Source organism: Podarcis tiliguerta (genome assembly GCF_965153285.1).
Source record: "Podarcis tiliguerta genome assembly, chromosome: 1".
Taxonomy (NCBI): Eukaryota; Metazoa; Chordata; class Lepidosauria; order Squamata; family Lacertidae; genus Podarcis; species Podarcis tiliguerta.
In genome coordinates this window covers 85,308,775-85,335,502 of record NC_139534.1, presented here as the reverse complement: position 1 = coordinate 85,335,502, position 26,728 = coordinate 85,308,775, and the positions used below count along the sequence as shown (strand labels likewise).

At 45.5% G+C, this 26,728-nt stretch overlaps 1 protein-coding gene across 9 annotated transcripts in view; it reads right to left on the bottom strand.

The window, feature by feature from the left end:
• DGKZ (diacylglycerol kinase zeta) overlaps positions 1 to 26,728 on the bottom strand; it is a 141,950-nt gene that overhangs the window by 87,262 nt on the left and 27,960 nt on the right. Inside the window, exon 1 of one of the 9 annotated variants that reach the window (XM_083455434.1) lies at positions 25,812 to 26,488. The exons of 3 other annotated variants lie outside the window; for them this stretch is intronic. In XM_083455434.1, the coding sequence (XP_083311560.1) occupies positions 25,812 to 25,873 (62 nt within the window). In that variant the 5' untranslated portion in view covers positions 25,874 to 26,488. Of the gene's footprint in view, positions 1 to 20,222; positions 20,848 to 25,811; positions 26,489 to 26,728 lie in introns of those variants that run through there. 5 more of the 9 variants (XM_083455425.1, XM_083455432.1, XM_083455431.1 and 2 more) reach the window with 5 other exon arrangements.

Below are 26,728 nucleotides of genomic sequence, written 5' to 3'. Positions count from 1 at the left end.
CAGTTCACCAAAAGGCCTATATAGGATTATTATTTTTATCATTTTTGCCCTCTGGAAATAAACACAAGATATATGCATGCATGTGAAGACGGGGATAATTATGCATTTTTCATATTCACTAAGCATGCAGCAAAATGGTGGGCACAGATGGATGAATGGCAGACAGGCACTCTCCAATGGCCCAGTCACCATTTGGCATCCATCTGCCGTATGTTCCACAGACATACATGTTCCCAAAATCCAGCCCTCTGTTGAGATCTCAGGAAACTCTGAACATGGAAAAGCTTTAGAAGCTAAAGAGTTGGTTTTCTGCAGCCACAGAAAACCAGTGATGCTACAGCAGAGTCCATCAACGTGGTGCCCGCCAGATGTTGGAAGCTGAGGTATTGTTTAGGGGTTTTTGCTTTCGGTTGTTGCTGTTTATATTTTGTATCTTTATTTTGTATTATGATTTATGTGGAAATTGCAAAATTTGGCTGTGTTCTTTTTGATGTTTTGTTTATTGTTTATGACTACTTTTGTTATGTTTGTAGTTATGTCATTTTTATATGTTGTAAACAGACTTGAGCATGGTTTTAACTTTAGAAAGGCAGCATAAAAATAAAATGATGAATGGATGGATTGGTGTTGCACTCCAATGCCCATTAGCCCCAGACAGCATAATCCTTGGCCAAAGATGATGGGAGCTTTAGTCCAGCAGCTCCCTGCTTTATGACAACCCCATGAATCTTCCTCACCACACACAAAAATAAAAAACTACAGTGGTACCTCGGGTTACATACGCTTCAGGTTACATACGCTACAGGTTACACACTCTGCTAACCCAGAAATAGTGCTTCAGGTTAAGAACTTTGCTTCAGGATAAGAACAGAAATTGGGCTCCGGCGCGGCGGCAGCAGCAGGCCTCATTAGCTAAAGTGGTGCTTCAGGTTAAGAACAGTTTCAGGTTAAGAAGAACGAATTAAGTACTTAACCTGAGGTACCACTGTACAATACAATTTTTATTTTTATTTTTATTTTTATTATAATATTGTAGAGGACCATCTTGCACTAAGGAATAAATTACACCACATTACCATACAAAATCCGTCAATGGAATTATAGACAACCACAAAAGTGGTTTGATCCCATCTCCAAAGCCTTATTTGGTTACTTAAAAAGCTTTCATCTCACTGGCAAGCTACCACATACTACTGGTACAAGTTTACCGGTACGTGACATACACACTCAAATACACCCCAGGGGACAAAGTCATATAAACAGCCCAGAATCATTTCATATTTTAGTGGGGATCAGGAGCAGTTGAATCATGTAAGGTAACCATCTGAGGCAGTGCCCTTCATCCATGGTTGATCTATCACATTCAAAGCAACAACCTTCAGGAAGGGAAGGACTCCACTTCATTATCAGAGTGGAGAGGCGTGGGTTTGACTTGTGTCAGCTCAGGGGGTCACCTGGGAACACAAAGAGAAACTGGAGCTCCAAAAGAGTAGAGCTGAAGGCTAAATATAGAAGGCTCACCGTATCTAGTTGAGAAACCGTCTCATTGTGTGTCATGAACAAAAGCAAAGAGAAAACCCACACATAACACTCCTCCCTTCTATGTCACCCCTACTGCTAATAGTTTTCTCTGCTCAACTTTCCACAACAGGGCATTCGGAGGGTTCGTTGTGTTCCACAATTCTACCCAAGAACAGAGTTTGTTACTGGGTGTAGCTTTCAGCAGGCTGAAAATTCCTGCTTTCTGGCTCTTGTTCTCTCTGTCACACATGCACACTTTGAATTTTTGGATGATACGTTCCAACCAATATGATGCAATTCTCTCTCTCTCTCTCTCTCTCACACACACACACACACACAGAGAGAGAGAGAGAGAGAGAGAGAGTGTTAGTTCCTGGTCTCCTCTTTGGGTTCTATAACCCACAGCCTTCAAAATTTCCCTTGCTTGTTCATGCCACTCCACTAATGCCAACAGCACTCTACACCTAGATTTTGTGGGTTATTTTCCTTTCGCCCCATCCAACTAGTTATCACCTTTCTATTTAGGTCTCTCTTCTGTTAAAACCAAATGTTCCCCTTAAGTTCCTGTTTATCAGCAAGCAAGGTACTTACATTCACACACAAATCTCTTGTGTACCAAAAAACAAACAAACACGTACAGCAAGGAAGCCAACACAATGGCCTCCAGAAGATGCTATACTACAACTCATCCCCAACCACTAACCCTGCTGGCTGGCACTGATGGGAGCTGGAGGGTACCACTTGGTCTACCCCCTGTACAGAATGCACTTTTCTCATTACTGAAGAACTGCAGCTAATCCAATGACCCCCTTTGCTCCCACCCACCCACTCAAAATTAAGGATCTAAACCCCAGACCATATGGCATGTCAGTAACGCATGTCTAAGCCTCAATACTTCTGTTATTAGAAATTAAGCAGTACTTCCATATCCTTTGCCAGCATAATTTGTAAGCTCTTTATAATCAAAGAGCAACATCCTCCTCCATAAAAGTCCCCATCCCAGCAAGTTCTCTATTTGTCACCCCCACTTAGGACTAAATTGTACCAAGGCTAAGTCCAAGTATCTCTTTTTAATATCAGTGCTGAACCCAAACAAAACAAAACAAATAAATAAATTCCTTCCAGTAGCACCTTACGAGACCAACTGTTAGTTATTGGTATGAGCTTTCGTGTGCATGCACACTTCTTCAGATACACTGAAACAGAACTCACCAGACCCTTATACAGTGGTACCTCGGGTTAAGTACTTAATTCGTTCCGGAGGTCCATTCTTAACCTGAAACTGTTCTTAACCTGAAGCACCACTTTAGCTAATGGGGCCTCCCGCTGCTGCAACACCGCCGAAGCACGATTTCTGTTCTCATCCTGAAGCAAAGTTCTTAACCTAAAGCACTGGGTTAGCGGAGTGTGTAACCTGAAGCGTATGTAACCTGAAGCGCATGTAACCCGAGGTACCACTGTATATAGTGAGAGGGTGGGGAGGGGTATTACTCAGAAGGGTGGTGGGAATGGGTGATTGGCTGATAGGTGTGGTAAACCTGTTGACGACTGTTAACAACTGCAATTGGTCTTACAGGAAAAAGCAAGGGGTGAGATGGCTAAAAATAGCTTTATCATGTATAATGAGATAAGAATCCAATGTCTCTATTCAGACCAGGTCTCTCCATGGTTTTAAGTTTGGTAATAAGTTGCAATTCAGCAACTTAACTTTCCAGTCTATTTCTGAAATTCCTTTGTAATGAGACAGATACTTTGAGATCTTGTATAGAATGTGGGACTTATTACCAAACATCTGAGTAATACCCCATATATATCTATATCTATCTACACACAAACAGAGAAACATACACATTCTAACTAGACCACTTAGAGGATGAGCACAACAAAGTCCACCGATATACCTAACAGCCATCCCCTTTAAAAACCTTAAGCCTATGCAAACAAGAATGTTTTTGCCTTATTAAGCAAATTTGCAATATTAAGTGTTGCTTTTTTTAAAAAGCACAGGTTACGTCCCCACTCACACTTTGCATCTAACACACAGTTATCTGGTCTATGACTCAAGGGCCATTTAGTTCAGCTGTTTGCCTTAAAAGGCAGTATTGCCCACCCAGTCTACCATGTGCCACAAGTAGAAAACCAGTGCACCCCAAGAGGTTACTGCTGGGAATCAAGTCCATATGATTCATTAGCCATGGCAACCCGGTCTCATGCAAGTGTCAAGGCACAGATAGCTTGGGGCCCATTGTGGTTTGCCCTCTCTCAACACGGCTCAACATTAGGACATGAAAGTACAAGGGAGTGGCAGCTGAGGCTCACAACGTCTTGCCTGGGCACCAGTTCAGACAGTAAGCTAAGCTATGTACCCTTCTGGGATGTGTTTCTTCTCAGACATCACTCAAAGCACAAGCATGATCAAATCCGCAGGCACCGTATGATATATGAAAACATGACCCTACTGGAAAGCCTCTTGCCATGGAGCAGGTCAGGCCTCAAATTCAGTAGGGCAGAAAGAACAAAACTGGCAAACAGCTCTGCACATGAAGAGCTGCTCCCCTCCCTCCACAAGAAACTAAGAATTAAAAAGCCGTCTAAAGAGAGCACTTGCAGGTTTCCTTGCAGGCTTGAGACAAGCCTGGTTAAGACTTGCAGGTTGGCAATACTATACAGCACTGCACCCCCCAAACAACATGAAAACAAATTTTAAAACACGCAGGCACTGCTGAAATTTCCTCCTTCTTCCACTGTTGCAGACTCTTGCATACAGCTTCAATTTCATTTGACCAATCACAAACAGAACTGCTAGTGCAAAACTACATATGATGTTAAGATGGATGTGCTAAAAATTGTACTAACGTGCCTGCTTTTATTTTGAAGCAGCTATGGGTCTCCAATCCAGATCACACTTGTTTCCTGCTGAAAATCACCCCCTACATGATCGCTACCCACCCCAAATGTATTGTTTGAAATAAACACTACATCTAGGGCAGAAAGCAATGAAGGAGCAATTTTCAGCAGAGAACTTTTGCAGGGCCCTGAGTCAGATTTAGAGCACTTTCTGGATCAGGGCCCTCTGGCATCCTTTCCCACAAAATAAAAGCAGGGAGGTTAAAGCACACTTGTTTAACCACATAACTACTGTTGCATATAGCTTGGCTCTTACGAGTTGGGGATGTCACCTAGGAGCCAGTGTGGTGTAGTGGTTACAGTGCTGGCCTAGGAACTGGGAGACCAGGGTTCTAACCCCACCGCCTCTGCCATGAAGCTCACTGGGTGACGTTGGGCCAGTCACTGCCTCTCAGCCTAACCTACATCCCAGGGCTGTTGCTGGGATTGAAGGAAGAGAGGGAGAATCATGTATGCCACCTTGAGCTCTTTGGAGGAAAAAGTGGGATATAAATGCAATAAATAAACAATACTTCTGTTCATATTCCCCCAAAATATTCAGAAGGTTGTTTTTGTGTTTTTTTGGTGTTTTGTATCCTCTCGAAACGGGTAGGGTAGGGAAGCTTTTCCTGTGACCTTAGATGCACTAGTGATTATCGCCAAGAACTCACAGGTCTTGTTCTTTTCTAGTGAAACCCTTACTTGGTGATAATGACCACTGGATGCAGTAAATGCAGAAGTGGTAGGCTACAGCAGCAATACGGAGACTAGAAAGGAAAGCCTAAGTAATGTTTTTATTTCATTTGTATTTTTGCCTTTCACCCCAAAGTACCACTTTAGCATGATACCAAGTTTTCAGGGTAGGTAGAACTGAGAAACATGTCCAAGGTCACTTCCTAAGCTTTATGGCTGAACCTGGGCTTCCCACATCCTCTAGAATGCAACACTCTGGTCACACTGGGGGTGAGAAACCATGTTCTATGTTTTTCTTCCACACACAAAAATAGAATATTGACATTCAAAGTATGCAGTACACTTGAGAGTTAAGAGCTTCACTTCACAGCAGAACTACAGATGCAGACTTTCCCCTCCTATTCATCTCCTGTTAGGAATTTTAAAGTATTCCCAGCACCTGCCCTATTACTGCTGGGTGTCATCTTCACTGCCAGGTCTAGAATTTAGAAGAAAATGAAAATAGCGCACTGTCCCCCATCTCAATTCCCCTGTTGCTACCTTCCTCCAGAAACCCCCACCCCAAGCATACCTCCTAGACAAGTACAAAACTCAAAAGGCAATTAGTGCTCACCACCTGCCACTCATCAGCCCAATTAGAAGAATTACCAAGCTACAACCCGGATGCATGTACCATGCACTTCCCTCAATCAGCACTGCAGCCAATTATTCTACACTTCCCTTAAGACAATTACAAGGTACAGAAATAGGCCTGTTGTCAAAATGCAGGAGCCCAACCTACAGCAGCTCTGGGTTCAAAGGAAGTTGCAGCTTCCTCTTCCACAACCTCACACCCACATCACACTCAGATTATGAGCAACTGTTTTCCCAGGACAGAGTGTTGTGGGTGCCACATTTGTGGTGATATCACAGCCCTGGAATATCAGAACAAGCTACCTTCCCATTGTTTCTCCCACCACTTCTTATCAGAACAGAGGGTTTCTGGTGTCAGTAATTGAAGACAGGGTAATGAATGAAAGCTGAAAACAGGCACTCCCTCAGTTACTTTTCACCACTGCTCCATCCCAGCTAATAGGCCCTTGTTGATATGACCCATCACAGAAATCCTTTTTGCCCACAGCACTTGGAGAGAGGGCTGAAGCAAGTGATGAAGTGCCATGGTTGCCCTGCAAATACATGCCAATTAAACAGCGGCAAGATTCTGAACAGACATTAGAAATGTCATTTATATAGCACATGCCAGGATAGCTGTGGGGCTTAAACGATGAACCAATCTCTCCAATGAGAGATTGTCCTTAATATGTCAGTAAAACAGCTTGTGCTATCCTAATCACCCCAGTTTGCGAAATTATTTTGAGCAAGTCTCAACTCTATGCATGCTAGAACAGAGAAATTAACCCATCTCCCTAATTTGCAGATAATTGCATGTGTTGGGCTATGCCCAGAGATCTAATCTGGGCCAAAAAAGACAAGATGCCAGAGAATATCCCTGGCAAGCACATTTTCGGGGTTAGGAAGTTTTTGTCTCTTGAGATGACAGCGCATAAGCATGGATTTACTTCCACTGTAGAGCAGGGTTAAGGAACCCTGTGGCTTTCCAGATGTCGGACTCAAACTCCCACATCACCCCAGGCCAGCATGGTCAATAACCAGGGATGCCAGCAGTTGTACTCCAGACACACCCAGAGGGTCATAGGTTCCCCATCCCAGCTACAAAATATCCCACCTTGATTGAAAAGCAAAAGAACAAGGTATTCTAAAGTACTGTCAGGCAACACTGACTGACTGAAGGGGGGGGGGGAGAGATAAAAAACCGCACAAACTCCTGTACACCAAAGCCAATGGAAAGTTCTCTTAAGACACATCAACCGAGCCTACCTTTCAGCAGGCATGCCTGAGGGATGCAGAGCTCATATTTAATCACACAACTGTGTGGGTTGATGGAGCTTACCTGGTGAAAGCAGGGCCCACAACACTTATGCTGTGGAACAGCAATAACAAGCAAAACTGATCTTCAATAATGGCAGGAAGAGGGAATGTTTATTATGTATCATCAAATGCTATATAGAAGTAGTTTTTCCTTCTCATCAGGAAAGCCCTGAATGCTAAGGACACTGTGCTACTCTAAGGTGTAGGCTTTAAGTGGTAATTCACTGCAATTTGGCACTCACTGATTTGGCCTCCAAGTGACCAGATATGGGACCCCATCCTGAATGCAGTTAAGTTCTGAGTGAAGACTCAGCAGCTACAACACTCTACTACTCCAGTGTAGTCCTTTAGCTGTGGAGAAATCTAGCAACATGCTATGGCTGCTCTCAATTCCTCTCTCCCATTAGAAGAAAGGATGTACTTAGACTACCAATGCTTTCATCCTTTTCTGTTTCCATATTAAGACCAGGAGAAAAAGAGCACAAAGAGCAGCTGCCACCAGGTTATATTGCTCATTCCTGCCAAGTGGGCACATTCATTGATGTGGGTGACTTTACTGTTGCAGCAGCATCCAACTTTTTTGGGGGGTTTTTCTACTGTGAGGCAGGAGTTGTGCAATAAGCATACAATGATAACCCAGTTCTTTTTTTTTTAAGACCCCAAGCAGCCTTTAAAAACCCCCAAATATGCATATAATTTTTTTTTCTGAAGGCATTTAGTTTTCACATCAGAAGCAGCATGTTAAGGTTGTGTGTTTGTAAAATTCAAAGACAAAATTTTATTAGATTTACTTGCAATGATGTCTTGGCTTTCTTTTGGTGCTGCCCAAGAATCTCTGCTGGGGTCCACTGTAATTCATGCACACAGTGTGCATTGATACAACACATCTTGTAATTCATACCTGCTACATCACACCCATGCATTTTCCATGCATGTGTACATGCTTTGTTGCTTAGAGTCACATTCCAGAAAGTTACATTCCAGAAAGTTATCAGAACTGGAAATTTGAGAACAATACTGCAGAATGCTACAGTATTCAAGCTTCACGTAAGAAACAACATAGGGTCCAGGAAAACTTTATTTGGAATCGGGGTGTATAATTACCGGTAATATATATGTGTGAAAAGAAGAGAGAGAAAAACCAGATGCATAAATGCAACTCCTCAGTACCCATTCAAGACACCATGTTGCATATTTTCTGGCATCACCACCCTTATCATAACACTGACAACTTCATATGATTTGTCAGGAAAGGGGTCTCCATGCACCATACATCTTGGAAGCACTAGTGAACACACTCTCTTTCACAACTGGATGCTATCAGAGAAGAGCAGTTCTAATTGGCCTTTCTCCTTCCTCTCCTGGTAGCGTCCAATTAGAACTGTTCCCTCTCCTCCTTTCCAAGTGTGTTGGCCAACCAGAAACAGACAGTGAGTGGAGCACCCTCAAAGATCTGACTATGGTTGGGCTGGGCTGCAAGAGTGAGAGCTGTCTGTGGTTGTAACCATCACTTTCTCAGGTTGCTGTGAAGTCTGCTTTGCAATTTTCCCCACTGGATTTATGGAGCTCAAGTTAGTGGAATTCAGCAAGGGACGGGTTGGTAGCAATGCCAATGTTTACGTAGCTCCCCTTCAACATGCGACGCATGGGCAACTGACTCAGTGCCCCCGCCCTTTAAAAGGGCTGCTGGTGCCATAACTGTTCTGGCTAGCCCCCTGCTCTATCAGTGGAAAGAGTAACAAACTTGGCAAGGAGGGACTATGGAAGCAGGCATGCCATGGATAGGAAAAAATGTATTTGCAAAGCTATGTCTCCCCACCCACCTATGTGGTCTAAGAGTTGCCAGATTCAGTATGGGAGTAGGTCATTATACTTTAAAACAGTTGCACAGAATTTCAAAAAGTGCTGCTTCTCTCATTTTAGTGAGACTATAATGGGTTAAGCTGCTCCCTTCAAAATCTACAGCAAGCGCTGCTGCTAAAAAAAGGCACCTGTCTCCATCTGCCTCAGAGTCTAGCTATCTCCTAAACAATTATTGGTTAATGTTTCTATATTTATATCCCATATTTCTTCCATCAGAGAACCGAAGGTGTGCACAAGTGGTTTCAAGATGGTCAAAGTAGTGGCTTCATGTGCTTTCAGATCTATCATGCTGTTAATAGACCACTTCTGTATGGTGGGGGAGGAGTCACTAACTTCCTTCTGGCATTCCAAAATGCGCAGTAGCTTTTTCATAGAAAGCAAACACTTCTTCTAACTACCATCATAGCCCAAGGGGGACAAAACTAAAGCACAGACATTTAGATTTGTGTGGAATTTAGCAAAGGGAGAGGCAAGTGGAAATTCCTAGGGATGTTGGGAATCACCCTGGAGCAAATATGGATTTGCATTTCAGGTAAGGCAGCAAATCTATTGTGTGAGGTAAGACAAGAACCTAGCCAAGTCCCAAGACATACAGTTTCTGGCAGAGATAGCTTTGTATAACTGCCTGGTAGTACACAGCTGCGGCTCCAGAAAAAAAATGTAGATAGGCTTTAAATACCTTACTGTGGTAATAATAATAATATTATTTGACAGGAATCTGCCTTAACCTGACATAGCGTATTGGTCCATCTAGGTTACCCAAGCTTGGGTCTCCAGCTGTTGTTGGACTGCAACTCCCATCACCCCTAGCTAGCCGGACCAGTAGTCAGGGATGATGGGAAATGTAGTCCAAAAACAGCTGGAGCCCCAAATTTGGGAAACCCTGATCTCATTCAATACTGTCTACATAGACTGGCAGCACCTTTCCAGAATTTCAGACAGCAGCTCTTTGATAAAGAAGGTAATGACCAAAGAAGGAATAAGACCTACCACAAAACTGTCCTGTCACCATCTCATATCTGGCCCAGCTGTCTCTTCTGACAACTTGCCTGAAGCAAGATTGATCCCTGACCAAACATGTATACTGCACAGTATATGCAAAGGTGGTGCCACAGTTGTCTGCACTTCCTGAACTTGCCATTGCATGAACTTGCGGTGTTGCCTTTGCTTAGAGGTTGAGCGAGTAGAGCAACCCCTTGCAAGTAAACATTTAAAAGCCAATGAGTTTACACGCCGGTGCTCAGCAAAGGTAAACAGGTCAGAAAATCTAGGGATGGTCAGTATGTGAGAGGTGGAATTGGAGACATGTGGAGACAGGGGGAAAGGCAGACAGTGCATGGATGTGTTCTGCGCCTGGAATGTATTTATGTCTGAATCTTCTTCATGTGATTCAAGTCTTGAATTGCTCAAAAATGTCACTTGGAATGCTCCAAACCTGCCTCATGAGCCCTTGCCTGCCCACCCCAACAATACACTTTAAAATGTCCCTGAAAAGACCTCAAGGCAAAAGTGGTAAAATTTACCACTAGCCTATTACTGCTACAGCCTGCTGGTTCTAGTACCAGCCCACGCATTCATATGGGCCTACAAAATCCATAACCATCATAAAGGTAAAGGGACCCCTGACTGTTAGATCCAGTCGCAAACGACTCTGGGGTTGCGGCACTCATTTTGCTTTACTGGCCGAGGGAGCCAGCATACAGCTTCCAGGTCATGTGGCCAGTATGACTAAGCTGCTTCTGGCAAACCAGAGCAGCGCACGGAAACACCGTTTACCTTCCCGCCGGAGCGGTACCTATTTATCTACTTGCACTTTGACATGCTTTCGAACTGCTAGGTTGGCAGGAGCAGGGACCGAGCCACAGGAGCTCACCCCATCGGATTCGAACCGCCGACCTTCCGATCGGCAAGCCCTAGGCTCTCTGGTTTAGACCATGGCGCCACCCGCATCCCATAACCATCATACATACCTAATATTTAACCCAAATGGTCTGTGACCTGAGTGATTGCTAGTAGAAAAGCTTGCAGCTGGGAACAGCTACTGTCTAATACTCACCAACTCACCAATCCTCATGTCAGCAGCCATTCCAAAATGCAAACGTAAACCATGTGTAAACTACCTCAGATGTGCTCTCCTTTTATGGCTTTCACACCCAGCTCCTCTACTCCCCTCCCTCCAGTAAATGAAACAGCATACCTAAGTTTTCCCCTATATGTCAAATCACTCAAGTATGTATAGCTAGCTGCTACACTTAACACATCAATAAAGCCTCTGGGTGCCTTTTTTATGCCACCCTTGCTCGTCATCTTCCCCACACAGTGGTCCTGGTAAAAGCAGACTCTGCTAGAAAGGGGAAAGTGCATGCAAGTGCTGAAAGAAACCCATATGGACCTGCACCAATTCCATCACACTCTGTTCCAGAGTTGGGGGGGGGTGGAGGAATTAGGACAGTCAACCAATTAAGGAATTTAATTAGTCTGCTGCCTTTTAGCTAAGTATATTTGAATATAGGGATTTTGAGATCCTGAAGGAAGTATGACATAACTTGCTATCACTCACTGTTTTAAAAAGAAAAATCAAAGGTGACCTTTCCTTCTTTTTCATTTCCTATTATAGTAACACATCAGAACTGAAATAGCCTAAAAATGAACAAGTGGGACCTAAATTCAAAGCTCCAATTAAAACTAGACCTCCTCAGTTAGCCAACTAAAACTTAATTTTAATTATCACAGCTTATTGTCGAAAAGAAGAAGGATGACGTTTCCTGCTAAGAGCTGTGGAATTATGAAAATGAGCAGGCTTCATTTGAAAAGCTTGTTACCAGAAGTTGGCAAAACTTCTATAACACTTTCATGCTTCATAATTCTGAGGCTCATCTCAGGATTTTAAGGGGGTGAATTATGTAGTTTGACTTTTAAAAAAACACACCAAAAAAACCCTTATGGACACATCTTATTAAAACCAAGGACTGGATGATTCATGTGGCAAAGCAGGGTAAGTTTCCAACTAAGAGGCCAACATCCCACTACATCTGTTCAGAATATATGGAAGGAAATCAACCAATACGTGGGTTCCTTTTGGCTAATGGTCAGCACCAAGGATCACCTGGGAAATGAAGTATACTGCCTCTCCCTACTTAGTACAGTTTTTAAAGAAAGCAATTATCCTCCATACTGGCACAAAGTGATAACACACATTCTCCCTTTCCCAAATTTTATTTTCCGTGTAGACCCTCCTCCCTCATAGGAGTTTATAGAGTCTCCATATGCTATTAGGGGTGGTATTCTAGAAGAAGTTCAGACAGACACGCTGAACGACAGCTGTCACCGTATTGCAAACAGAAACTTGTTGCTTTCACCCTCCAGCTCACATCCTGCCTGAGAGTCACGTGTAAACTAGAATGGTTTTAACACTCTTTCTAACGAAAGGGACTCCAATGAGATGAAAGAGCAAAGGTAGACCAACCTTGCTGGAGGGTGCGCTTCTCTGAAGTTAGCCTTGGGGTGGGAAGTTGCAGCATGCATGCAGCAGGGTCTGCTCGTGCAAAGCTGCACCTCTCTACCCTCTGGGCCCCCAAAACCTTATCTGGAGGGTTGGGGAACCCCCAGAACAGATTTAGGGAACACAAGAGAGGTCACAAGAGGAAGAGCCTCATTGTGTGAGCAGATCTTATTTCCCATGCACACTCAGTACTATGTTAATTCCACCCTTAGATAGTAGACACTGGAAATTAATAATTATTCTGACGGGGGGGAAACATAATGGGGGTCAGCACAGCACCACTCCAGAAAGCTCTAGTAAGAAATTAGCACATCATGCCCACAAATAAGGTAAAAAGTAATCCACCTTTCAAGCACTTTTCAGAGCAGTCAAGAAGAACCAAACTCGGCCCAGCACTTGGTATGTTTTTTCTGATGACTGAGAACTTCACAGAACTTTGCTCACGGAAAATGCACATTCATCTCATTAGAAGGACAAGACCAGAGTTATTAAAATCTGAGTAATGTACATTCTTTGATATGTAGAACGGGGGGGGGGGGGGGAATTAAGTGGTCCACTGAGACTGCCTGCAATTTTCAAGCAGTCTGCAGGGGATTGGAGGGGAGGGTTGAGAATCACTGTTCTAGAGGAAAGCAGGGATCAAATTTATCAAAGGAGGAAAGCAGCAATTATCCTTTCCATCCCTCAAGGACTACAATGATGTTTCGGGTTTAATCTGGAGAGAAAGAAAAATCAGCTGCAAACCAAATCCTCCAAGTGCAGCTTTTAATAGATGGTTCCAGACATCCCTTTATTCACCTTGCATTCAGGGATAAAATGCAGCCAAGTCATCCACAGATTTATATAAAGGGCCAATTTAACTGCTTTTCAGGTAAATACACCACATCCTGCCCCTCATGACTACATAGTTCTCAACCAGCATGGAGTCGAATGAAGGCGACACACATAATATCCTCTCAGCATCCTTCACTAGTGACCTCTAAGTGATCAAGGGACCACATGTCTGGCTAATTCTAGAGCTGAGGAAACTCTAGGGACAGATTTGTTGGGGCACAGTGGGATGCCTGTCAGGACCAGGTGCATAATTTGACCTAGAAAGAGAAAGCACAGGCCACATTCGCACAAGGACACACTTTTGCCTCGGCCTCCCACCAAATAGATTTTTAACCTCTTGCATTTTTGCCGATTTTTTCACATAGATGTCACAACGGCAACTTCACTAAAGCTTGCCATTTAAACATGGGCTAATACGGTTACGCACAAAAGTTGGCCAACAGCCACTATGACTTTTAGGGAGCCCAGTCATTTGCCATAACACATTGTCGACAGCTTAATCAGATACCAGGGCACTGTCTTCTGGGGTTCTAATTACATCCCTTGAAGCTGAAATTACAGCCTGCTTCCCTTCTATACCAATAGCCTCCCACACAGAGGTCCTCCATCAGCGCAGTGAGATGGCACTTGTGCAGCATAACAACGAGGTGTCAGACCAGCTTCTGCTTGCTTTCCATACACAGAGTACTACTCCTAGGAGCATCTGACAAAGCAGTATGTTCCACAGCAACCTGTGTGTAGGAAAAAGCCAACTCTTGGGAGCATTTGTTCAACCTTCTAAATAAAAAAGAATGGGATCTGGAAGGAAAAGGTGTCTGAGAATACTTTGCAGGTTTTTTAAGTGGGAAAAAAAGATTGAAATTTATAATATTAAAGGGAAACCTTGCCATTGCCATAAAGAATGATATTCAGTTCTTTGAAATGGGTATCACTTCCCTTAGCAGCTAGAAGGATTCATCAGCAGGATTTTATCTATATTTTGAGTCTGCTGGCTGTATTCCTTTCACCTGGAATTCAACACCTCGCCACTCTCCTCTGCCAAACCAATTCACACTTTATCAAGCACTAATGTTTTTGCCACCTCCACAGGGAAAGTGACCAGGGAGATGCATCCAAGTTCAGCTCTTCCAAAATGTGATGCCAAGACTAGCATCTCCAATTCACACTTTACGGGCAGTCCAGTTGTGTCTCCTGTACCTGTGAATTGAATTTAAGTGCTACATAACCCCAAATGCTTAAAACCAGAAGCCTACAAAATGCCAGCTATGAAGAGCCATTGCCCCCAAGCAATCAATTAGCATCCAAGTTTCGATCAGATTTAACAGCTTTTTTTTAAAAAAATATTAACGTTTCAGGATGTAGGTATACAAGACCTAATTACTTGCATGCTAATTTGATCATCAAGGATCACAAGGAAAAGGCTGGCATTCATTAACAAGCAGTGCCCCTCACTAAGACATAGATGGTGTAACATGAGCTTCAGAGTTACCACAGCCCCAGACAGAAATGCTTCATCAATGCTTCCATTCCTGTTCCAGCAATTACAGGTGCCCTGGTTTTTCTCAGTCGTGTAAGATAGGGCAGCTGAACTGCAAGGATAGGAAGGGAGAGTCTGATACTTCTCAAATGAGAAAGAGAAAAAGGAATATTTCTCTTGAATCTAAGCTCCTCTAAATATTCTACATAAACCCCACCACAGCTAGACCTGTAATTCAGGTTTGGGCAAGGTATGTTTAGTATAATTTCCAAGTCATCAATTCATGCTGGATTTATGTTGTGCTCTGACAAAATATAGGCTATACCCACTGAAATATTTTACGTACAACCCATCCACACCACTGGTGCACTTGCTTTCTATAGAAATCTCTGGGCAGAAGGTAGAAAATCAGCAGTGCGTCGAGTTACTGGATACTATTGACCCAGAAGCAGATCAAGTGGACCCAGATTCTCACGCTTGCTCCTACAAGAGTTTTATCCAGCCTTGTACTTAAACATTCACCTGGTAGTAAGTAGCCTTTATAAGGCTGATTTTAAGTTTATGGGTTTACCACTATATTTAATACAGAATAGCTGCTACCATAACCACATGTTTCTATTCAGAAAGAGGTGACCAATTAGAACAATTAAAAAAAAATCACAGATGAGCGAGTTTAACTTAGATAGATAGATAGATAGATAGATAGATAGATAGATAGATATCACAGGGCCTTTGTAACCTCAAAATTCACCACCATATAAAAAAAGAGGAAAGAATCAGCAAAGAGAGATTTCTGTGGACTTAGGCCCAAATTTCTAACTATCCATGGCAAAGTTCACAAACATTGTGAAACAAAATGAAAGTTTATTCAGGGAAAACATGAATTCATTTATACACAGTGCATTTGGTTGATATGACCGTGATGGTCAAAACAAACAACAAACATACAATGCATTCTAGTTTGGTTATCCATTGATTTAACTTTTAGAGCCATCAACCGCCATATTATGGGAGAATGCCTAGGAATATGGGCAGGCAGACTACAGATCAGCCCAATTTCAAGTAGGTCACAATAGAACTACCCATCCCTGGGTGTTTGGAGCACCCCCAGCATAGCTGATAATTGTGTGCAATTTTAGCCCTTGCTTCTCCTCTTTTTAATTATGTTCATTCTGTGCAAGGGTACCTTGAGAGGCGTTCATACTTGGCAAGGGGAATCCCAGAAGCACGTGTACACTGCTGGCCTGCATGTGCAAAACTAGATTCAAGCTGTAGCAAGAAGGAAGGCAAACAGCATTTGTGGTCAGCTCAGCCCAGAAACTGGGGCTTCAGGCAGTGGCAGTAGTAGTAGTAGTAGTGAGGACTTGCTAGCCATCCCCCATCAGCTGCCTACCTGCAACTGGGGTAGCATTGGGGCATTAGATCTGCTGGTCCCTCCAGCTTCTCCTGAAATGGCTTGGTCTGAGACTGGACCAGCAACATAACTGCAGCCAGTGAGCACTTGTCCCAGTGGCAACATGGGCCCCATGAAAGCAGCCCCCAAAGCAGTGAGGTTCAGCCTTAGCTGGCCTAGTAAGGCCAAATTCCTTTTAAAATTACTGTCTGCCTCAGAGAGAGAGAGAGCGCGCAAGCGAGCAATACTCTGTCTTCCCATTCTCTCCAGTGTTTAAAGGAGATAGTGTTTGCATGAATCCATGGTGAAATATATATGTGACTTGGCTTACTTTCTTGAGCAAATGTTTCTGCATACTTTTTGAGATTTCTGCCATGGATTCCCTAGTTGTCTTCAGGATTAGTCTCAGTCTCAGCTTTCTATAAAGTCTTCTAAATAACTCCTCAATAATATATTGCCTATACTTTGTAAAAATCCCATGTACACTAATGGTGTGTGCATGTATGTGTATTTCTATCAGCCCGTGGCTAAGCTCACCTGCTTGAGTTATCTGCTCTGCAGTGCACTTTTAGCTCTTCCTTTCTACCTGTGGCACTCTTGGAGCCTAGATTATGTTAGCCATCACAAATCTTCCAGTCATGGAAATCATTGGTATCAGGTCACTTGTCAGCGCACTAATTGGCCCTTTACCAGCCACCAAAGGAGTCAAGCAGGGCTGCATTTTAGCCCCAGCCTTATTTAATTTATACATAAATGACATGGTCAAATACCTAACATCCCCGGAGTTTCATGCCCCCAAACTGGCCGAAAAATCAATTTCAGCGCTCCTCTATGCGGACGACGCGGTTCTCTTATCACGAACTAAAGTAGGCCTCAAAAGGCTACTAAGAAAATTCTCAGCCTACTGCAGGAGAGATCAACTGGTGGTTAATCACCAAAAAACCAAAGTCATGGCCTTTGCTAGGAGACACAGACATCACAAATGGGAGATGGACAATCAGCCAATAGCACAGGTCAAAATTTTCAAATACCTCGGAGTAGTTTTCCAGTCAACAGGGGCCTGGAAGGCCCATCATAAATATGCTAGGGAAAAAGCATCTCAAAGCGCCAAAATACTGTCTCGCTTTTACTTTACGAAGGGGGGCGGACATATCCCAGCAGCTCTGGAGGTCTTTCAAGCAAAACCCTTGGCGCAATTACTCTACGGGGCCCAAATCTGGACGGGAAATCATTGCCGTCCACTTGAAACGCTCCAGTCTAAATTCTTAAGACAGATTCTAGCCGTTCCACCATGCGAACCAAATGCGGCCCTACGGCTGGAGACTGGCCTCCTCTCCGTCGAACCGGCTCTGCCCCTGTGGAGCTGGCTATGTAGAGACGGTGTCACACGTTCTCTTGTCTTGCTCCCTATATAAAGATCTCAGGGATGAGACCATTACGCCGGTTAAGAAACCTGGTTAAGAACATTCAACTATTGGCTTCGCTTAAATTTAAACCCATCCGGACTACTACCTCTAGTAGCACGAGATGCTCATAGAAGTCGGTGGTCCAAAGTAGTGCATCAAAAACTACTTACATGTGGCCTACAAGCACAGCATCTCCTGAAAATGGGTCTCCCCAAGGCAAAAACCATTATTGATCAGCGCATGAAGGATATTGAGCAGCAGAATAATCTGGCCTATATTAAGAAATTTAGTGCTTGGTACGCTTATCTGCCCCCCTCCCACTTTGATTTTCGGGCACCTTATTTGTCTACCTTAACCATCCCAAAACTCAGACGGGCCGTTACACTGGCCAGACTAAATATGTTACCCTCAGCTGTTCTTGAAGGTAGATATAAAAAAATTCCATTCGAGAACCGGCTCTGCCCCTGTGGAGCTGGCTATGTAGAGACGGTGTCACACGTTCTCTTGTCTTGCTCCCTATATAAAGATCTCAGGGACGAGACCATTACGCCGCTCCTATCTGCCATCCCGGGCCGCTCTTGTGAAGCCAAATTGTTCTCACTCCTAGCCAACCAGAACAGCTCGACAACAGAGAAGGTTGCCAAATTTATCGAGAGAGCAATGAGACTGAGAGCTGTTATCTGAATGACACCAGTGTCGTCACCCGGATTCCTTGCCTAGGATCTTATGATTATTATCATTATGTTTTATTATTATTATTATTTTATTACCTCTGCCAAGTTTTAAGTACTGAGATTATTAATTTACCTAGGGTTTTAATAGGTCACAAGATTTTATGGTAACCATATTTGTAATGTATTTTTGTTGGTGTTTGTCCTTTGATGCTATGGCCTGTCGGCTACGCAAATAAAGTCTACTACTGTTTTGCATAGCTATTGTTTCTGTTTGACTATGTGAGCCTCTTAGTTTTGTTTCAATAAAATGGAAAAAAAAAAAGTGCACTTTTAGCTCTTCCTTTCTACTTGTGGCACTCTTGGAGCCTAGATTATGTTAGCCATCACAAATCTTCCAGTCATGGAAATCACTGGTATCAGGTCACTTGTCAGCGCACACAAGAACTATACACCAAGGGATTCCTGAACTGTGGTCATGGTGTGTCTGTGGATTTGTAGTTGAAGATAAAAGATGGCACAGCCATCGTAATAAATGTTAATTCTGGTTTTTAAATTGCATTTATATCACTTCTTTTATTTCTTAATCACTCAGCATCCAGAACATTGCACCACACTTGCTACAATAGGCAGATAAATAATTAAGCAGTCCCCCAAGAACCTCAACAATTTTCAAGTGATCTGTGAGACAAAAAAGGTAGGAAACCATGCTGTACACTAAAGAAAGAGTTTTCTGTGGGTTCACATTCCTATACTGTGTGACTTTTCCAGCTGACAGACTCTGGAAATCTCCAAACCTGAAATCTGCCACTGTTGTCCAAAAAGCAACACAGAGATTACAAAGAGAGTCCCTATGGTATAGTGGTTAGAATGTGGTTAGAATGCCAGATTAGGACCTCAGATACCAATGTTAAAATCCCCACTCTGCCATGAAGTTTACTGGGGTGCTTGGGCTAATAGCTCTCGCTCTCTCCCTAACCTACCTCACAGGGTTGTTGTGAACATAAAATGGCCAAGAAGAGAACCATGTATTTCACCTTCAGCTCCTTGGAGGAAAGGCAGGATATAAACGTTAAAGTTGTGTTTGAATATGAGATCAGTATTTCCAGTTACGTTACACAGGGCCTGAGGGCAAACAGCACATTGGAAAGGACAACCCTAAGAACCATACAAATACAGTAGTGTGCCTGGCAAGGATGTTTCTTCTTCCCTGATACCGCCTCCTCCATTTCTATCTCCCAGACAAATACCAACAGCCCAGTTCCTTCCAAGATTTAGGTGCCATGAGGGAATAGGAAGCTTAGTGTCACAATGAGGCAGAAGGCTATAGCCTTTGTTTTTGTAACCTCAACTAGTTTCAAAAGCTACTATTCCTTGTCAACAGGCAATGAGGCCCAGGGACATTTTGTGAAGCACTTGCTGGAGGCATGGGGTGGGTGAGGAGTTATTAACTTTCCCACAAAAACAGGGGGGTGGAGGCATACACACATACTCTCTAAAACAGATATAACACTTTCATTTGTTGAATGAATGTGCTCAAGGATTAACCAGTGAGAAAGAAAAAATAGTTTTTGAGGGGCAAGAACAAGAGCTGCACTCGATGTTTACAGTTTGCAATGCCCGTCAATGCTTTAGATGCTCCCCAAGTCAAGGAATATCAATAGGCAGGGACAACCCTTGAGTGCATCCTCCCGCACCTACAAGGAACCATGACGCTCTACCTTCCTTCCTCTTAATTCGCAGCACCCACCAGCTCTTGATACCGCGCGTTCCAAAACCCCAACGCTGCAGGCTGGAATCCCGGGCTGCTAGTCTCATGTACACTGGCGCTGAGAATACGTGGAGCGGGCAGAGAAGAGGGGAATCACCTCCACACGTTCCATGATTCCACTCCGGCTCCCGAATACGGCGGGGCAGTTAACCGGACTGAAGAGGTCGCGTCAGGCGATCTCCATAACGCGCCCCAGGTGGGAATCGGGGCACCCCGGCGTCACCCAAGAACGAGGACCTACGCCCCATTTTTTGGAGAGCTCGCCCACCCGCTCACCTGCGGCCGAAGATCTTAAGCCCCGTAAACCTCTTCTTGCTGTGCCTCCGCGCGGGGACCTTCTCCGGCTCCGGACACATGGAGCTCTCCGAGCTAGCGGAGGACGGCGAGCTGGAGCAGGCGGTGGCCGCCGCCGCCGCGGCACCACCACCACCGGCAGCGCCGCCGCCGCCCAAGTCCCTCTCGGTGCCCTCCTGCGGCTCCATGCGCCTGCCGGCTGCGCTGCTCGCTCACCTGCCCGGGAGGACGCCAGTCATTCCCGCGGGACAAGGCGGCGGCGATCGGGCTCACAAGGAAGCGGAGGCGAAGGCAGCCTCTCGCCCGAGTCCATGAATCCGTTGCCAAGGCGGGCGAGAGGCGGAAAGCGGCGCCAGGCTGCTTCGTCCGAGGGCGAATCTGCGGGGCAGCTCCCCAAGAACAGCAGCAGCAGTCAAGTGGCGCGCCACAGCTTCGCGCGTCCCCGCGGTGGGCGCTGCATACCCGGCTCTGCCCTGAGCTGCGATCCCCGGCGCGCCTCGTCGGGAAACTGGAGCGCTGCAGGAAGTATCAGCAGCAAGCAAGGTAAGAGCCCGAGGACCCCAGATAGCTGCCCGGGAAGCTGCCTCCTCGCAGCCCGCACACCCAGGCAAACGCAGGCAGCCAGCTCCACCTGCCGTTCCCACGTGCGCACTGCATGCGCGGCAGCGCGATGGGCGGGTCGGAATAACAGCGGCCGCGCAGGCCTGGAGGAGCGCCCTCCCCTCCAGACGCCCGGCGGGAGAAATGGAACTGACACACGGACACGTCTTTCCTCAAGGAAGACTAGGGGACAGATCTGGGGGCAGCGTGGCCTGTGCAACTGTATGGGTTACTTGCATCCATGGGGGGATCCGCAGGCCCCGAGGGAATTCCATCTGGGATACTGGCCTAGGATTGTGGCACAGGGCTGGCGGGTTGGTTGGTGGCAGCGCCAAGGAGCGACGAAGAAGTGCTTTTACTCTAAGCATCTGGATTTGTCGGACCTAGCAGGGTGTTATCACCGTTCTCCCGCTGCTAATGGAAGCCTGCCGGCTCATTTGCAGTCTCAGGCCACGTGCCTGAACAGAGCAAACAGATTGCAATACTTTATAGGGAATGGAAGCTAGAGAGAGAATATGTACTCAAACAAACAAACAAAAAGTTTAATTCGGTTTGGACCAAAAACACGGACGCAGGTGGCGCTGTGGGTTAAACCACAGAGCCTAGGGCTTGCCAATCAGAAGGTCAGCGGTTCGAATCCCTGCGACGGGGTGAGCTCCCGTTGCTCGGTCCCTGCTCTTGCCAACCTAGCAGTTCAAAAGCACGTCAAAGTGCAAGTAGATCAATAGGTACCACTCCGGCGGGACGGTAAACGGCATTTCCGTGCGCTGCTCTGGTTCGCCAGAAGCGGCTTCGTCATGCTGGCCACATGACCCAGAAGCTGTACGCCAGCTCCCTCGGCCAATAAAGTGAGATAAGCACCGCAAGCCCAGAGTCGGCCACGACTGGACCTAATGGTCAGGGGTCCCTTTACCTTTACCTAAGTATCAATCAGAGGTGTCAACTTGAATAAAATATTGTGCCCCACATACACACTCTATTTGAAGGGGAATGCACATCAACTTTGTGGGTGTCCAGCCCCCTCAAATATTTTATTGTGGGGGCTGAAGCCCCCACGGCCCCTAAAAATTGACTCCTATGGCAGGACAATAACTTTTGGCGCTGGTGATCACCTACATGCAAAGGCACTTGGTATCAGTTACCTATGGAAATATCCCTGCAAAGCAATTAGAGGTCTCCCCTGTGAGCCAGGACTTGGCTTGTTTGGTTTGTGCCTCCACTGGTGAAAACTAAAGACAGCAAGTGTCTCCAAGCAAATTTTCACATTTTGTGTATTTCCCCACTGCTGCCTTTAGCCTAAGCTGCCCTCTGTAATTCCTGGAGCCTAGCCTTCAGCCTTATGTGAGTGCAATGTGGAACATTATGGACGAGCCAGGGTGCAACTTCCTCCTAGAGGTTTCACTAGCCTACTTCTCTGGGATTCCTCCCTGGAATTTCCAGATCAGATTAGACAAATAGGACCTGCAACAACAAAACTTAAGTGTACTGGTAACTTCCTAGCAGGGTTCCTGCCAGCCATCAAGTAATGCTCTCCTCCAGAATGCTGTGTTGCATTCTATTTCACTCTGCACCACCACCACCAAGTTTTTGCTTTCTGACTGACGCTCAGCATTCCATGGATACCAAGAATGCTCAGTCACCATAGGGCTGTTCTTTAAAGGTGTGCCCCATTAATTGTTGTATCATTGACTTGGTAGCATTTCTCCAGGGCTTCAGGAGGGAGTCTCTCTCTAGGCTGGGATTGAACCTGGGACCTTCTGCATGCAAAGCAGAGGCTCTAGCACGGAGCTATGGGCCTCCCCCCAAATATTACCAGTCATTCTGATTCCTCTTCTTTTCTTTTCTGTGGTTCTGTTTCGGCTTCATTTCTGTTGACATCACTTAATTTCACTAACATGGAAATGATTAGATTTGCATTCCCATATTCTTCAAAACTCTCAGCTATTTTGATTAATTATCTTTCTCTTTGGAGTTACACTTGTGTGCATCTATTTTGCCTTACATTATGGCAGTTCTTCATGGCAGCAGGGCTGTATGTGAGCAGCACAAATCCCAGCAAAGGCTTGTGATCACAGTCTCACTATAAATTGGAATAGGACAGAACAAATTGCCCACAACATAACAAATTGTGGCCCACAAAACATTAGCTTGTTAACTTCCTGCTCATGGCAGGAAGAATGCTTGTGACTTGCATTTGGAAACATCTTGAGGGAGTCACAACAGGAGCCTGATACAGCAAGTTTGGTTCCTAGCTATATCAGAGAAGCTGACACAAAAAATTCACTTGTTCAAGGGCTAAACAAAGCAAGGCACATTCTATTCAGTGTGGTTTAATTTTCTTTTATTAGGGGCAGATGGGTCTCGTCAGCCTTCTCAGTAATGGAATGCCCTCCCATCAGATGTCAAACAGATAAAAAACTCTGAGTTTTAGAAGAGATCTGAAGGCAGCCCTGTATAGGGAAGTTTTTAATGTTTGATGTTTTATTTTGCTGGAAGTTGCCCACAGTGGCTAGAGCAATCCAGTCAAATGGGCAGCATATTATCTATTATTAATTATTTCTACTTTTATTAAAAGTGCTATAGCATAATAGGCCCTTTATCTTGCACAAAGCCTACACCCCCTGCTTTGTAATCTCTTAAACTGTGAGGCTGGATTTCTGGTTCCTGACTGTGACACAGCTGATAGAGCTTTGCTTCAACTGAATATGCTCAATATGTGCTTGTGTGTTGTTGTTTTTTAAAAAATGTTGTTTGGGTTCTTCCAAGGACTACATGAGTTATATTTGATCTAAGATTTATTTTTCTGCATCTTTATATGGTATAGTTTCATTGAAAGCCTTAAAAAAGAGTTGGCACAACCCTAGCATGTGTTTTGACATCTTATGCACACAGAACCTGGCAAGAAAATGAGGTCACCTGGTCCAGCCCATCAAATCTTCCCAAGGGGAAAATAATCTCATACCGAGTGCAGAACTATTATCCATGTTTACAAATCTCCAGTAGATCTCTTATCCAGTGTTATAAATCTCTGCTGTATTAGAGGTCCGATAAGTGTAAGAGCAATCAGTCTGAAGACACCACTTGGATTAAGAGTTTAGATGCTTCAAGCAAAAAGCCAGGAAAAGAAAGATGGAGAGGAGTGGGAATCCCGAGTTAACCACTGAATAGTATTGGGGGGAAATGTATATCCCCAAATATGGTAGCCACTTCCACTCAGGCTGCCCTCAAAGACTTTTCAAGCAGCAAATGTTCTTATAATAATAATTGTATTATTTATATGCCACCTATTAACATAGCCAAAGCCAGATTATGCATGGTGCAATTGGAGTGATTGCCCCCGGGGCTGTGCCTTTCATAATTATTATTTTAAAGTAAGTCTCTAACCCTTCCAGAAGGCAAGTTATTAATCAAAATGTGCAGCCTGAATTTCCTGAAGTCAGGGACACAGGTTTTGCATTGCTGCTTTAAAATCCTTGCCATTTCATGAGACAGAGCATAATGAATCGAGTTATCCTTGCAGCTTGCCCAGACCAACTCAGATGTTCTCGGGAGCATTCAACTAAGAAACCATTCCATCTGCATGAGTGCTCTCAAGGGGATATATTCAGACATCTTCAGTGGGTCACAGGGTATGTGTGTGAGGGAAGATGCAGTACAGTGTGGTAGAGTGGAACATACGGAGGGAACAGCAACAAATTATGTTTGTAGCTAGGCATTCCCCTCTCCCTCCATCCCATTGCTTCTTGCTCTGAATAGTTTCTTGCTGTCTGTTTTGCTTTTCCCCTCTCACCTAGATCTGGTATTCAAAGGCCTACCACTCTGTGGTTTTAGAAATGGAAAGCTACATACCACTTTGCCGTATCGCTCAACATGCAGACTATTTATGCTCACCAAGGGAGATGGTGACTTCACCTAGGAAACCCACACCTGTTCCCTGGAAATGGGAGCAGCTGTCAACATCATCACTCCCTCAAACCCACACAACACACACACGCCTCTTTCCTTTTTTGCAAAGCAAATGAACTTCACAGCCAGCTCCTTCCTCTCTTCTTGAGTTTTCACACATCAGCTCACTGGGAGCCTAGCATAGAAGCAAGCCAGGCCAGCTCAATACATTTTGCTGCCTGAGGCAAAAGGCAAGTGCAACCCCCCCCCCCAATTCCATGTACAGAAGCCAACTGGGCAGGCAGCTAAACCTTACTTTCAATACTGGCAATGGGGTAGCACCCTCTACAGCACCTGAGAGCAGCACACTAGTGTCAAGGGTGCAGAACAGATTGTGCGGCACCCTCGCCTTGGTCCACTCCTCACCCTTCAGCATCTGCCACCCGAAGCGACTGTCACACGACATTTACATGCCACTTGTTAATACCTCAAAGCAGTTCACAGAATAATACAATTGTCAGTAAAAATGTTCTGCCTGACAACAGCGTGAGCCCTGGATGGGAGCAAGTTTGGAGAGCATCCCTGGGGAGGGGAGGGAGGTCATTGATGGAACCCTTCCAGTTCCAACCACAAAAAAGTGTCAGGGGGAAGAGCCCAAAACACACCCTCCTTACTCCCCACAACAGTATCTAGGAAGAAATGAGGACACCCGCTTTGCAGCTCCATCATGACAATGACTTCTTGAGGGGAAAACATTCAGGATTCCTAGAACCACATTTGCTTCCCCACCCCCATTTCCTCTCCTCTCAGGACACCCTGCATCCTACCAGCCTCTCGGATATATGTTAAAGCCATTAGCACGGGAGGAGGGGCAGCCTGGCCGCCTTGTCCCCTACTCCACACAGGCCTCCCTTCCTCCACGCAGGCGGCGAATGGCCCCAAGGGGAGGAAGGGATTCCATGACAAAGGCCCTTTCCCTCCACAATAGCAGGATGTAAACAACAGCTCTCCGTGCGAGAGACCAGGGCGTCAGCCCAGACGGCGAGAGGAAATCAGCAGAGTCCCAGCCTGGCCGGCCGGCAGTACCTGGCGGCGGTGCTTTTCCCGGGGGGGCTCCGCGGGACATCCCACGACCGGTGCCACCACATCTGCCCTTCGGGGACGGGCAGGTCCTCCTCAGACCACCTCGGACCTCCTGTGCGCCGCCTCGCCGCCCCTCTTCCCGCGGCCGGGCTGCGGAGTCATTCCCGGCAGGGCAGACCCTCGCCAGCAGCTCCTTGCCATCAGGTCCGCAGCGCGGGGCACACTGGCTTTGTTCGCGCGCGCTCTCTCCACCCTGTTCCTCTTTTTATGGGCTTCCTGAAAGGGGAGCAGGCAGCCTGAGACGGCCGCCGCCGCCGCCGCTGCACCACGCTGTGCAAAGCATACACGCGCACCGATTCCCAGCCCTGAGCAGCCCACGTTGCTTCTCTCAGGCGAGAGAAGCCTCGACGCCGGAGCCTCTCTGCTCAGACTTGGGCAAGTGGCAACAAGTTCCCGTCGTACAAGTCTCTCTCGGGTGGCGAGAATTCTCCCTCAGGGCAGAAGCGCCTCCTTACGACAGCGGAGGAAACTCCTCACAGGCTTTCCCGCGTTGGGAAATGGCCATCTGAATGCGTTAGGTCAGCTACTCTGGCTACACACCACAGAGAGGCCATGGTATTTCTTCCCTCGCTTTGGGAACAACCAGAAACACGCTCGCTCCCCTTTCTGTCCCCTGCCCTGCTAACCAATGAAGGGCGTCGGCGTACTAAACACTTTGACCTAAGACGTTTGGCTGCCTGGTGGGGGGACAGAAAAAAGCACCCCTTCTCAGCACCAGATTTAGGGTGGGGTGGGGCAGATCCCCTGCACAGGGTGCCAAGCCGAAGGGAAGATGCATAATTGAGAAGATCCATTTGGGGACGCCAAAGTTTGGCCTCACACAGTGTGGAGAAATAGATCTTTTGGGCCTGATTTGTTAG